Source organism: Nicotiana attenuata, unplaced genomic scaffold (genome assembly GCF_001879085.1).
Source record: "Nicotiana attenuata strain UT unplaced genomic scaffold, NIATTr2, whole genome shotgun sequence".
Taxonomy (NCBI): domain Eukaryota; kingdom Viridiplantae; phylum Streptophyta; class Magnoliopsida; order Solanales; family Solanaceae; genus Nicotiana; species Nicotiana attenuata.
The window spans coordinates 117201-131391 of record NW_017671217.1 but is presented as its reverse complement, the minus strand read 5'-3'; the positions used below and the strand labels follow the sequence as shown (position 1 = coordinate 131391).

The following is a 14191-nucleotide window of genomic DNA, read 5'->3' as shown; positions in this document are numbered from 1 at the left end:
GAGAAAGTTTAGCTTCACGCATTTGACATGCATTTGGATTTTGATAATCTTATCATTAAATGCAATCCACCATATCTTTATTTTATGACCAATTATTTGGCATCCATATTATTAAAAAGGTGGCCTTTCACTATCATCACACCTCAGTTGCAGCCTAAAGTGATCAAATTGACCTAAATATTTGTCTTCTAAATCTGTTATAAACATTCAACAGCACTAGACGAAAGAAAGCCCAACATAGGACCAGAGTTTAAAGTTAAAGAACTATGAAGTTCTTAGCTGATTTTCTGTCGTGTTATAGTGGTTCTGTTAGTGAAAATAGTCACAAAATGAAGGCATGTACTCTTGTTCAAGTGACATGCATAGAGGAAAACACAACCAAGGGCCGCAAATTAGCGCGTAGAAATTCATCGTCAAAGGGACTGTGGCAGCCATCTCTATACACCATTTCTGAAAATACTACTTCCTCTACCAACAAGCCACAAGAAGGGATCAAAGCCACCACGAAGAAGATGAAAAACGTCAGACCAAAAACCAATTCTCAACCTTGTGGTTATTACCATGATCTCAGGTAAACAATTATTTTACTTTATCCTGGAATAATCAAATACTTGATACCAGAGGCGGATCTAGGACAAGTTTTATGAGTTCAACCTAAATTCATTATTTTTGGCTCAAACTACATATACCTTCCGAGTTAAAAATGTATACATGTAATAAGATCAGAGTCATTCAGAAATCATTAACTCTAGAATCCTAAATTTGCCTATACTCGAAACTTGTGTTTGTGAAACATGCGTAACCAGAATGAAATTTTGGTACTTATTTTATTCTGTATCCAACCATTGATTAATACTTGACATGTAATTTTGCCTTGTTGTAGGGTTCAAGCTCCGTTCCAGACAAGTATTGTGGCGCTATCAGCAATGACCTTCGTGTTTTAATCTCCTTTTGCTTGTTACTCTCTTCATGTCTCAGTGAGAAGTTCGTGTACTACTGTGGAACCACATCAGTGTCATGATAATTCAACCAATGATTGAAGTATATTTTTGTCTTTCAGTTTATAATAGAGAAACCAGGAGTGCAATTATTACTATTACTATAATTATTCGAGAAAAAGCCAGAGGAGCAATTAAATAATCAAAGTTCTCGCCTAACGCAACATCCGCCATTGCTGAGTAGACTCAAAAGCCAACAAAATTATGAGTTGATTTGATGTCAATAAAATGCTCCCTGATGCATGCCTAGCGATAGCATCATTAAGATAAGGGATTTGTTCCTAGGCTTCTGCAATTTACCAGGGGTAATGTGAACCCACCATACTATTGTCTGCAATTATGGACTTGTAACATGCACTTAACTTCACATCACACACTATACTACTGAACATCATATGCGGTGTGCATGTCACCCCAAAACCTCGAGGCAAAATTATAAGTAACTAACTTCATATCCGTGTCTTTAAACCAAATTCATCTAAAGGGGCTATGTGAGAATGTGTTGTGATACTGCCAAGACATCTGCAGAAGCTCAATCCATAGAGCGATTCTGTTTGTACACTACACGTCTACACCATCTATCAAATGAAAGATGGCATTAGCCATGAAATGTAAAACACCTCCAAAGCATACATCATTAGTTACTGCCATCAAGGCTTCAATCAGAAATTCATTCTGAGCAAAAAATAATCTATAAAGGGAACAAACATCATCCCGACGATTATTATCAAACTAAGAAGATATAAAAGAAAAAGAAAGAAAAAGGAATGGATTTCCCAAAGGTTGAAGGCGTTAGGTTTAAAGGGAGAAGAATCAGGTTCTAGATTTTCAGCTGCAAGAGCATATATCTTGTTGCTAGCCTGTAGCATGGAGAACAATTGTAATCTCCATCTTGGCATTCCCGCTGCAAACAAATCTCTGTTGCATCCAAATAAGCAATTGCAATAATAAGACATTTCATTTGCTAATGTATAGATAATCTCCTGGTGCTTAGTACCCGTTAATCTGAGGCCTCTGTGGAGGGCCTGTCAACCGAGAAAAAGGGATTTGACCCCGATTAGGAAGACCTTTCTGGCTAGAAAAACGATCTGTTGTTGCTGGATCAGAGACCGATCTTGAGAAGGCTGTAGCAAGCTCGACCGCAGAGGCTGCTTTTCCATATCGTACACCAGCTGCATCGACAGAAGCAGGTTTTGGTGGTTCAACAGGCTTGCGCCAGGTTTCTGGTGAGGGCGGCCTCTCCTGTGCATGTTGCTGCGGCTGGTGGTGGTGGTGCCTTTCAATCTCCTTGGTGTTCCTCCAGTTCTCGTTTCTCCAATTCCTCCTCTGTCCATCTCCTTTCTCGACATCTGTCCTGTGATCTCGCCTATCTGCATTCTTCGCCATCCTATGGTCAATGGGGATACTCTCTACTTTCTCATTATGCCTGGTCGCATGCATAACTGTCTCTGCTTTGCCAGCATGTTGTTTGCTCCTTCAGAAAATTACCACTTAGTTTGTCAAGCGAGGAAACTTCTGAGTCATAGAAAGAGATTGCAGAATCAACTGATTTACTACCTTGGATGAGGTTGATGAAGATCATGATTAGGCGTAACATCATCAATCCCACGATCCTTCAGAACCTGGTGGCGACCACCCATAATTGACAGTAGGATTAACAGAAATGAGAAAACCTCAAACATTAGGGAACCAAAAATTGGAAGAGGACAGTACAATCTTAGTTAATCTTTTCATCAAGCAATTCTAAAAGACATTGAGGTGTAAAACGAACATATTATGTTTCTTTTCATCAGCAGCAGAAGAAGCACCATTATCTTTGGCAAATATTACTCTTCTTTTGCATTCACAAGAATAATAACTTACCATTTCGCGTGGACGAGCAGCACCAAATAATGGTTTCCTGCGCACACAAATCATAAGCACAAAACAGTGTCAGCTTTACCCAGAATAGATGTCTTTGATGTTTTCATCTCAGTAAAAGCAGCTCTGAAAAGATGGAGATCACAAAGGAGATGGAGCAGAGGACCGAATATCAGTTGTGAGATTTCACAGAGAGAAAACACAGGTGAAACTTCAAACTTGCTAAGGAAGTTTCCTAGTTTGATGCCCGGAATATCATCTTTATCTGTTACTAGATCTGACATATTGCCTAGATTCATGAATCAACTACCTGCCACCTTCTCATCTCCAACAGGAAAAGAAAGAAAAAATAAAAACAGTGGCCAGTTTGTTATCTAAATAAGAAAGCCAATACTAAGTTATGAAAGTTAAAGAAAACACTAGAGCTTTTCACTTCATAATAAGCAATTTAACAGCCAGAAGGCATTAATTTCTTGCAACTCAGCTCAAATAATTTCCCAAAACCTGGTCCACCAACTCTTACTATCCTTCCTCTAATCACCATAATCAACAACTCTTAAGGCATTAGAACAGTCAGCGTAGTTCACTTAAACCCTTGTAAGAAGAACCTCATAATGCTGTTATCGACGAAGAGATGCAGCAGGAGCGAAAAGCTGAAACACAGAGGGTTTGCACCAGCAAATCAATTGATAATGCAACAACTACTACTATCACTATTACCAAACTGGTTGGGTTGGCCGTAGGAATAATCACTAGCCATTGTCATATCAATCCAATATTTTAAGATTTGGATTATCAAACGCTAGAGATCTCTATATTTTCTACTAACAGAAATCTCTAACATGACTAAAAGACTCCTAGAGAACTAAACCTTTACCACAACTAATTGGTATCGCCTACATGGATCTTTTTCTTCTGCCTGTGAGAATTTGCTCGCATTGCCAGTACCAAGTCTGAATAAAGGAGAGTTGCAATAGGTGTAAACTAGTCAATTCTAATGAATCCTCACAATACAGAACCATTTGGTAACTTGGTGCCCTTTTTTTTTGTTAAGATCTGAATCCATCTAACTTGGTAAGTTGGTATTACAGCTGGAGAAAATGGTTGACATATTTTCACTACGTCACATTCCAGAAATCCAACTATATTCTCACATTAATAACCATTTTCACTATAAAAGGTCCTGATAAGCACATTTTATCTTTTCAAAATACCTCCAAGTTAACATAGACAGGCCAAGTAATTGAAGAAATAAACAGATGCAGGGGAGTGCCATTAGGTAGACCTTTTATTTCCAGTGTTTCCCTCTGATTGTTCAAGAAGCTGCGACCGAGGCTTCAGGTTCAATTTTGGGCGTTCAATTGCAAGATTACCACTTTCAGGTTCAACAAACCCAGTTTTGATGGGATTTACACTGGGATTTGCATCACCCAATTTTTCAATACGAACAGGATTACTCGGCTGCTGGTTGACCTACATTTGAGATAACGAAATAAGATTCTTATACATAAATAAAACCCCGACAGAGAGCGATGCCACAAACCTGCTTATAATCTATGGAGTGCTCCAGACTCTCCAATGGTTTGGATCTTGGTAGCAACTTCAATTTGGGCCGCTCGGATGGTTCAGAAGATGCTGGCGCCTGCAACTCATATCCACCAGAGCTAATAACATTATGGGGCCGTTGAGACCCAGTAACATTAGGAGAAGCTCTTCTCTCATTTGCCTCCATAAATAAAGGGGACCTGGCCCTCTCCCGTGCTGGTATCTCCTTGTTAAACCCATGAACCCCATCTGCAAGAGCAAGACTTCTTTCAGCATGCACCACTAGCACCTCACCATATTCGGGTCCTCCCACAACATCTGGCATGTTGTAGACATTATTGTTGACCATAGTACTTCCATGATGATAGAATTCTTTCTCTGTGGCTGGACGTTTAACGACCTCAACATCAACCTGAGAATGAATCTGCTGCTTTGAATGCCACCTACCAGATGAGACTTTCTCGAGGGCACTGGCATGAGCCAACTTTGACTCAGCATCCGGAGCAGACCATGGAGCAGAAACTGATTCTTTTGCACTTGGTACCTCCTTCCTTAGGCCCCACGCATTTGGATATGATCCACTAACCACTTGACCACTATTTGCAGACACATTCGCAGAACTCGCCCTCCTGCCACTGCCAGAACTTTTAGTACTCACTCCCATACTAGTTGCTTCATTAAACCTAGCCACATGTGTACCACTTGCTGCACCTCTAAAACTTTGAGAGGGAGGAGCTGAGACTTGCCCGCTACCTACCATCCCAGTGACAGAGTATTCAGCCTTAGGTTCCACGCGATTTGGCAATGCACGGATACTCTCATCACTAACTGTTCGACGAGGTCCAGATGTTCCATCCAATGGCTTCCTTTCATCCTCATCAAAATTACGCCCTATTGGTGCATTATGGCTTAAGAAAGGAGTCTTCTCATCAAAGTTTCTGGTTGCACCAGCTGATCCCGGACGTAAACGGTGCTCTGGCCTTCCCATGGGATTTCCCCATGATGTCTGGCGATCAAAACCACCACGATCTGATGGCCTAACCATTCTACCAACCAGAAGAAAAAACTGAACTATCAGCATCAGGGATTTTCCGTTCAAAAGAGTGAATAATACAAACAAATATACAAATAACAGTAACTGCATTCAACTTTTTCTTTTTTTCTTTTTCTCCATACGGTTACACGGTAATATTGGAATTAATTGAGGCCAAATAGAGTGGAATGGAGTAGCGGATCCATATAGCAGCCAAACTAGTTCTAAATTGACACGTGGCCGATTGACATATCGATTGAAGGTTACACAATAGCATACATCTTTAATGAAATTATTCTGTTTACAAGTTGCCAAAAACTTTCAAAAAGGTGAGCAAGTCACTAATAAAATTTGTAAACATAATGGTCTGCAAGTCATTCTTTATAGCAACTTGTGCAAACATATAAAATAATCCAGCATAGGTATTTGAAGAGTTTACGCCGCAATTTAACTTTCTAAGAGTTCAAGATTCCCAAATCAAAAGGCATCTCCTGTACCCAGATCTACAAAGCCAAATTGAACAGGGAAAAAAATCATATACGCTGAAACACCAGATCACGGTTACTGGCACACAGGAAATTTACAAACCCAAGCAAAATTCTGACCTCGATTAATGAAACCTATCAACTAAAGGCCCAATTCAGTCAAACACTAAAATAGATCAATTTCTTGCAGAAAGCAGCAATTTTTCTCCCTTCTATCATGACAAAGATCAGAAGTTTCTCTTTAATTTAAGGGTAAAAACTCCCACTTCTCAATTCACACAAAAATCGAAACCCATTACCTAAAATCTCAAAAAAAGAAGTCATATATGCTGATAGAAAGAAGAAAATACAGAGGGAAAAGGGGAAACTCACACGCCAGGAGCAGAAGGTAAGGGAAGATCTGAAGGAATGGAACCACCATGAAAGTCTTTGAGAGTCATGGTTGCTTTCTTCTTTGCCATTCCCTTTTACCCGCTATATCTATATGTATATGTATCTGTATCCAAATGAAATCAGAAATCTCTTCTTTCTCTGTCAAGAAAGATCAGCTTTTTTCCTTTTACTGAGCAGAGAAAGAGAAGCGGAAAAGGGAGGGAGGGAGAACGAGAGAGAGGGACGAGATTCGGGTGGTTTGCGCTGTTGTATTGTAAACAGGGTCAGGGTGAGGGGTCACGGGACCAAATTTAACAACAGCTCTAACAAGTGTTCTTTACCGTACTCTCTAGTTTAGTTTTAGTTTCTTTTGTGTTCATGGCATCTAACACACATTTGTCCTCTTCTGTTATTTAATGCTGAAAATATGGCAAAAGATAAGAATGGCAATATTAAGTTATGAAACAAAACAGACTATGGGTGTGTTTGGTAGAAAGGAAAATGTTTTGCATAGAAAATATTTTGGGATATCAACACATTATGATTTGTAAGTAAATATATAAAGTTATATTTATTGTTTGGATCAATTTCAGTAACTTATTATTTCTTTGGTTGTGCAGTGAAAACGAGCAACTTGATGATCCTGTCCTCACTCAATTGCCTGTAGACGATGTATTTACTCGGGATTTGGCAGATGCGCAGAGTCAGGAAGATAATAATGATTATGACAACAATGCCGATGAGTCTAGAGATGACACACCCTTCCGTGACGAGGGTGATGATGAGGAGGAAGAGAATGCCGAACCTGATTTGACGAGGAAGCATGCTCCACCTCCCGTTAGACCAAGAGTGTACGAGTCCCACGTGTCGTTTCATCCAAGGCATATTCCCTATCTTGATCATTTGCCAAGTACGCCGGATGTAGATGCCCTCACAAGGAATATTGACGAAATTCGGACAACAATGTGGGATGAATCTAGACCAACGGTGCTGTCAAAGGGTATGCTTTTTCCTGATAAGGCGCGCCTAAGCAGGGCGATAAAAATGTACAGCGTAAAAGAGTGTCGTGAGATGATTTTATGGGAGTCATCTCCGGATGTATACAAGGTTGTTTGTCGTAGATAGTTTACAGGTTGTAACTGGATGTTGCGTGCGATAAAGAAGAAAACAAATATGTGAAAAGTGGGTAAATACATTAGCACCCACAATTGTGAAATGGACACATTCAGTGGGAATCGCTTCAACTTGGATGTTGACTTGATTTCTCTTCTCTTAATTCCACACATTGAAGCGTCCATAAGGTACAAGATCAAAGAGTGTATTACATCCGTCCACCAAAAATATGGGTGTACTATTACCAAAAGAAAGACATATCTGGGGCGCAAACGTGCATTTGAAATTGTTTATGGTGACTAGGATAAGTGATTTGCATCTCTACCCAAGTACATGACCGCATTGTAACACTTTAACCTCGAGATTGTTGTTGAATGGAAGCTTGAGCGGAGTGCACGAATACCAAAATATATATTCAGATATGTGTTCTGGGCATTTAAACCAGCAATTGGTGGTTTTGTGCATTGTTGTCCGGTAATATCCATAGACGACACTCATGTCTATGGAAAGTATGATATTAAGCTGTTGATCGTCGTTGCAGTAGATGCCAATAGACAAATATTTCCCCTAGCTTTTGCCATCTGTGCCAATGAAAGCCAAGAGACGTGGACGCTATTTTTGAACCACTTGAAGGAGCACGTTGTCAAACAACGTTCAGGTATTTGTCTAATATCTTATCGGCATGGGGGTATATTAAGTTCTGTAAAGCGTTTGCCTAAATGGTAGGAACCGTATGCATACCACCGTTACTATATGAGGCACCTGAAGGCAAATTTCCAGAAGAAATATCCCAACAAGGACTTGCATGATTTAATGTGGATGGCTGCAACTGATCACTAGGAGTGCAAATTTAGGAGGCGCATGGAATCGATCCGGCAGGAAGATGAAAGAGCCTATCATTAGTTGATGCAACATGAGCTTAACAAGTGGACATTGCAAGCCGATGGTGGCAGAAGATGGGGAACCCTGCCTACAAATGTGTCGGAGTCTTTCAACGGGCTATTGAAGTCTGCACGTGGATTGCCTGTCACTGCCATAGTGCGGTTGTCATTCAAGCAGATGGTGGAGAGGTTTGTTGAAAGGCATAGAGGTGCATCGGAATTGATGGAGAGGGGTGTTGACTTTATGCCAATACCAATGAAAAGATTTGAGAAATACAGGAGGCGAGCACATTGGCATTCATTTTTACAGTATTGCAACGAGTGAAATATTTTTGAAGTTCGCACAGCTATCCATCAAAACCGGGGAAATAATATACACACTGTAAATGAAGCCAGCAGGTTGTGTTCTTGTGGAAAATGGTCCATCTACCACATGCCATGCTCACATGCCAGCAAGTGCTTTCAACATACAGGTTTAGAGCCAACCAACTATGTTGATAAGCAATACAGTGTTGCTGCATACTTAAACATATATAGTGGGCAGTTGCAGCCAGTGGGTGTTGAGCATTATTGGCAGCCGGAACCATTTAAAATGGTGTGTAACAAGGACTATTTGCGTAAGCTACAAGTGCAAAAACGAACGCGTATACGGAACCAAATGGATGTTGGTAATACCGTTTATGCGCGTAAATGTGGCATATCCTCACAAACAAGACACGACCATCGTAAATGTCCTTTAGCTGGTTTGGGTGGCGGTGGTAATCCAACTCCTGGTGGAAGTTCATCTAATGTGCCCAACTATCAAGGATACACGTAGTGTTTTGTTTTCGTAATGTGTTTGTAGTAAGTGTATGTACTTGTTTATCTTGCAGAATGTATGAAAGAAAATTATGTTTTCATTCCTGTTATATCTTTTTGATATTTAACATTAATACTTCAGTACAACAATCTAACATAAACCCATTTATATAACCAAAAAAATTGTCATTCGCCATTATCATCGCTGTCTGGCACTATTTCATTGTCACTGTTTTTAACTTCGTCGTCAACATCATGTATGTACCCTTCGGGACCAAGGGCATCATAATCTAGGCCCCAGTTGACACAAATTTCTCACATTTCATCGCTATAATCAAGAAGACCACTTGTCTGATTTCTACAACAATATAGGACACCTATGTCCAACGTCCGTGGTAGAAACTTAGGTAGTCTCTCCCACTCGCAACTCTTGGGAAAAAAGGATAATCATTGTCTTTATGCAATTTATCATTTTCGAATAAATTCCAGTATTGATCTTCCGTTCCTCTCAAGAAGTTAATATTATCCATTGCATGATGAACAACAAGTGCCTTTTCTATCTCTAGAATCTCCTTCATCAGATATCTAATCACTTCTGGTTCATCTTTGTGTGTGTTTGTTTGAAAGGCTGCAGACAGTGCTTGTGGCACAACAAGCCCGTGCCAGCGGTACAGTACTTCGTAATCACACCGTTTTGAGTAAAGGGGAACCCATTGTAGTTTTTCGCCCCAAATTCGCATACCTTCAGGCTTTGTAGAATGCGCTTCGCACTCAATAATGTGCCCTGCGACTTTGAGATCAGTGTGTATATTGATAGGTTGATTTTCCAATGTACGGAGAACACCATACCACTTGTCATCACTCAAGTAAGTGTAGCAACCTAGCATATTTTTTTAAAGGTAGGGATCGATAGTGTTAAGACGTGATCCATGGGGATCTGTTGAACTACCTTCGCCCTTTTGCCTATTTTTGAACCACTTGTTAAATGTTAGTGGCATTTTTTTAATGGATGTTGTAATATTCATTAAAAAGGTCTTTGAGATACATATGACTTGGTTCAGTTTAAGAAGCTTTCTTATACCCGAAATAATGCTTAGCACGCGAAGCATAGCGCGGTTACATACCACGGTATGTGTAATGTCTTGTCGACCTGATAAAGCTGCCGTTCTGCAAAAGTTGTCTTCTGGAAAAGCTGTATTGTACCGTCATTAGCATGCAAAGCATAGCATGGTTACATACCACGTTATGTATATTGTCTTGTCGACATGATAAAGCTACCGTTCTGCAAAAGCTATCTTCTGGAAAAGCTGTATAGTACCGTACAGAATCATTAGCACGCGAAGCATAGCGTGGTTACATACCACGTTATGTATATTGTCTTGTCAACCTGATAAAGCGATCGTTCTGCAAAAGCTGGTCGCCTGGAAAAGCTGTATTATACCGTAAAGAATTATTAGCACGCGAAGCATAGCGCGGTTACATACTAAGTTATGTATGTTGCCTTGCCTATAAATAACTAGCACATTTTAGTTATTATCTGCGCTTAACCAAAACAAATAGAAACACTTTCCATAAAAGCAGTTTTTTTTTCATTAACAAATGTCTGGAGGCAATGACCAACCAATGTGCTATTGTGGCAAACGCTGTATGATGAACTTATATTGGTTTGATGGTCATGTTGGGCGCGGATAACGTATGTGTGTAAACAGGTTTGGAGGCAATGACGGAAATTATTGCGATTTTGAGGAATGGTATGATGAACCCATTAAGCAGGAATGCTACAAAAATCTTTGCAGTATATTTGGAATATGAACTGTGAATACCAGTGCCGTGAGTCTGAAATGAAATGAAAAATTGCGGAATTGCAGGAGAAACTAGAAGAGGCGGAAGAAGAAAAAAATAAGCTGGTAGAGAAATTTAAGTGGTTGGAGCAGAGAATACTCGGCGGTAGTGACCAACCAATGTGTCACAACCCAAAACTAACCCGGTTGTGAAGGCGTATATCATGGAACTAGGCAAGCCGACATACTCCCAAACAATTCGATGTTTCATTAAAATATAGATAAATAGCCTTTTTCATACTGGAATTTCGTAAGAAGATTAATTCAAAAACCAAAAATGCGGAAATAAAAGCCCGACCTCGGGTGTCACTAAGTCATGAGCAAATACTAGCACTGTTCTGAGATATAACAAGACTAACACAGTCTGAGAGTAGCCAAAATACACTAAAAGCAAGATAAAGAAGGAGAAAGGCAGGACTGCGATCGCCAGGCAGCTACCTCGCTATCTCTGATGAAAGTCCACGACTGGAATAGTCAACAGCCGTCGTGCCCTGAGATACCTGGATATGCACACAAGGTGCATGGGGTAATATGAGTATACCAACTCAGTAAGTAACAAGTCCAAACTATGGACTGATGGGTAGTGACGAACTAAACCTTAACAGGTAAAACACAATTAAACTGTATAGTAAAGTAGGCATGCTTGCAATTCAAGTATTCAGCTCAACAGTAAAGTAAATACCAATATGAACAATGTGAAGTATAAAGCTCAGCTAATCTCTACGTGCCAATGCACAAAAGCATGAAAAATGTACCATGTACCTCCACTCTAAAGTGCTCAACCACTCAGTACTGTTTATGGCCATCAGGTCCGTGGAAAATCTATCCCGGAATATATACACATTGCTGACAACAGTCACTCAGTACCGAGGAAGGCCATTCCAGCCCTATGGAGAAGATCCATCTCCAAGTAAAAATACTTCGGACAAGATCCATGTCCAGTGAAGATCCATCCTCAAAATATCAACTGCGCTCGCTGGGGGTGTGTTACAGACTCCGGAGGGGCTCCTACAGCGCAAGCGCTATCATAATCATCAACATAACCGCTGCGGCGTGAAGCCCGATCCCATAACTCTCACTCATAATCAGGCTCTCAGCCTCACTCAGTCATCACTCTCCAGTCTCACACACATGAGCTCACAATGCCATGAAACTAGCTCGAAACAATGATATCATGTGCCAAATAATAACAACCAAGACTGAGACATGATATGATATGCATGAATAAGACTGAGTACCGAATATCAATAAAACTAATGAGATGACATCAAGAAACGACCACTCGGGTCTCAACAGTATCGGCGTGAAGCCCTAGCATGATAATTAGCATGTTTTACAGCTCATTTACTTAATCACATAATAGAAACACGGATACCAGCAAGAAAAAGTCACTAAGCAGTGCCATGGAATGAACCAGGCCACAATGCTCACGGTGCACGCCCACACGCCTGTCACTTGGCATTTGCGTCACCTTAGTACTAATCACATAATACATAGTTCGGGATTTTGAACCCTCAAAACCAAGTTTGGAAGCGTTACTTACCTCAAGCCAAGCCAAATCCTACTCCGCAACGCCCTTGCCCCTGGAATCGGTCTCCAAACATCCCGAATCTAACCAAAAGCAATACAATGCACTCAATATAGGCCGAGGAACCAAATTCTACACGAAAAACTATCAATTTAGACCAAAATCCCGAAATTCACCCAAACCCGGCCCCCGGGCCCACATCTCGGAATCCGACAAAAATCACAAAACTAGACAGCCCTTTCACTCACGAGTCTATCCATACCAAATTCATCAAAATCTGACATCAAATGGTCCCTCAAATCCCCAAATCAAACTCTTCAATTTCCAAGCCCTAACCCCTCATTTTTACCCCTAATCTTCACATTCATGATTAAACAATGGGAAATCATCACATATACGAGTATTAGGGCTCAAGCAAACCTTGAATTCCTCCTCAAAATTGCTCTCAAAAGCTCCAAGGCCGACTAAAAATGGTGGAAGATAACCCAAATTTTGGCGAAGTCCACCTTTTATACATTCTGCCCAGTACTTCTACATCTGCGGTCCCATGTCGCTTCTGCGACGCCGAACCTGCGGAAAGTCCATCGCAGGTGCGGTTCTCACTTAAATTCCAGAATCCGCTTCTGCAGACCAATCCTCGCACCTGCGGCCTCGTAGGTGCGCTCCAGGCATCGCACTTGCGGTTCTTGCCCTCCTTTGCCCGCTTCTGGAGCTGCTTTTCCGCTTCTCCGGTCCCCACTCCGCATGTGCGATTATGACAGCTGAATGAAAACTTCAGCACTCCTCAAATTCCAACCTTGATCCGTCAACCCCCCGAAATCAACCTAAGGCCCTCGGGACCTCTACCAAACATACCAACAAGTCACATATCAACATACAAACTTAGTCGAACCTTTGGAACACTCAAAACAACAACAAAACACCAAATCACCCTCGAATTCAAGCTTAAGAACTTCTAAACTTCTAAATTCTGCAAATGACGCCAAATCCTACTAAATCACCTCCGAATGACCTGAAATTTTGCACACATATCACGATAATGCCACGGACCTGCTCTAACTTCCGGAATTCCATTCCGACCTTGATATCAAAATTTTCACTGCCGACCAAAAAATTGCCAAATTTCCAATTTCGCCAATTCAAGCCTAATTCTACCACGGACCTCCAAATTACATTCCGGACGCGCTCCCAAGTCCAAAATCACCTAACGGAGCTAACCGAACCATCAAAATTTACATCCGAGATCATTTACGTATAAGTCAACATCCGATTGACTTTTCCAACTTAAACTTTTAAATAGGAGACTAAGTGACTCATTCCACACCGAAGCCACTCCATACCCAAACCAACCAACACGATACGATGAAATAAAGCTGAGGAACACATGAGGAAGCAGAAATGGGGAAAATGGGGCTATAACTCATGAAATGACCGGGCGGGTCGTTACATAATGACATGTATGTGTTGAGTGTAGTATTCTATCTTTATGTTCTCCGTGTCTTGTGTTTTTATTTTTTTACTAAATTTAAGTTATGTTAAGTTGCTATGTTTGTGTTTGTGTTGTAGTATTAAAATAACGAAGAACTGGAGAAATTATAACATGATGCACATATAATGTAAACAATAAAAATAGTTTTCATTATTTACTAATTGTCATATGTACATAAAATAAAATAAAAATCAATGTGTCCCACATCCTTTATGCTTTAAAGCAGCCGTTGGCCTCAGGCGCATCCC

General features: G+C 40.6%; 2 protein-coding genes across 3 annotated transcripts; one reads left to right on the top strand and one right to left on the bottom strand.

Annotated features, from left to right (window-relative positions):
- Window positions 1-191: 191 nt before the first annotated feature.
- LOC109206769 lies at window positions 192-1162 on the top strand. The gene is made up of 2 exons (XM_019369629.1): window positions 192-571; window positions 884-1162. Exons 1-2 carry the CDS (start codon window positions 267-269, stop codon window positions 942-944), a joined length of 366 nt encoding a protein of 121 aa, XP_019225174.1. The 5' UTR covers window positions 192-266; the 3' UTR covers window positions 945-1162.
- A 344-nt stretch (window positions 1163-1506) lies between these two features.
- Window positions 1507-6635, bottom strand: LOC109206768. Of its 2 annotated transcripts, none has more exons than XM_019369628.1 (6): window positions 6294-6635; window positions 4402-5449; window positions 4144-4319; window positions 2862-2898; window positions 2556-2620; window positions 1507-2472 (listed from the first exon to the last, which is right to left on the bottom strand). In XM_019369628.1, the coding sequence occupies exons 1-6, from the start codon at window positions 6380-6382 to the stop codon at window positions 1989-1991; spliced, it is 1899 nt and encodes a 632-aa protein (XP_019225173.1). In that variant the 5' UTR covers window positions 6383-6635; the 3' UTR covers window positions 1507-1988. The 2 variants fall into 2 exon arrangements, with proteins under 2 accessions (XP_019225173.1, XP_019225172.1); XM_019369627.1 differs by having other exon boundaries at window positions 4144-4331; window positions 6294-6634.
- Window positions 6636-14191: the final 7556 nt, after the last annotated feature.

Bases quoted from the DNA above. Each gene is read 5' to 3' on its own strand.
- LOC109206769 (XM_019369629.1), top strand. From the start codon at position 267: ATGAAGTTCTTAGCTGATTTTCTGTCGTGTTATAGTGGTTCTGTTAGT. The intron at 572-883 runs GTAAACAATTAT...GCCTTGTTGTAG, and splicing joins GGTTATTACCATGATCTCAG to GGTTCAAGCTCCGTTCCAGA.
- LOC109206768 (XM_019369627.1), bottom strand. From the start codon at position 6,382: ATGGCAAAGAAGAAAGCAACCATGACTCTCAAAGACTTTCATGGTGGT. The intron at 4,332-4,401 runs GTTTGTGGCATC...TCTCAAATGTAG, and splicing joins ACTCCATAGATTATAAGCAG to GTCAACCAGCAGCCGAGTAA. The intron at 2,473-2,555 runs GTAGTAAATCAG...AATTTTCTGAAG, and splicing joins CTTCATCAACCTCATCCAAG to GAGCAAACAACATGCTGGCA.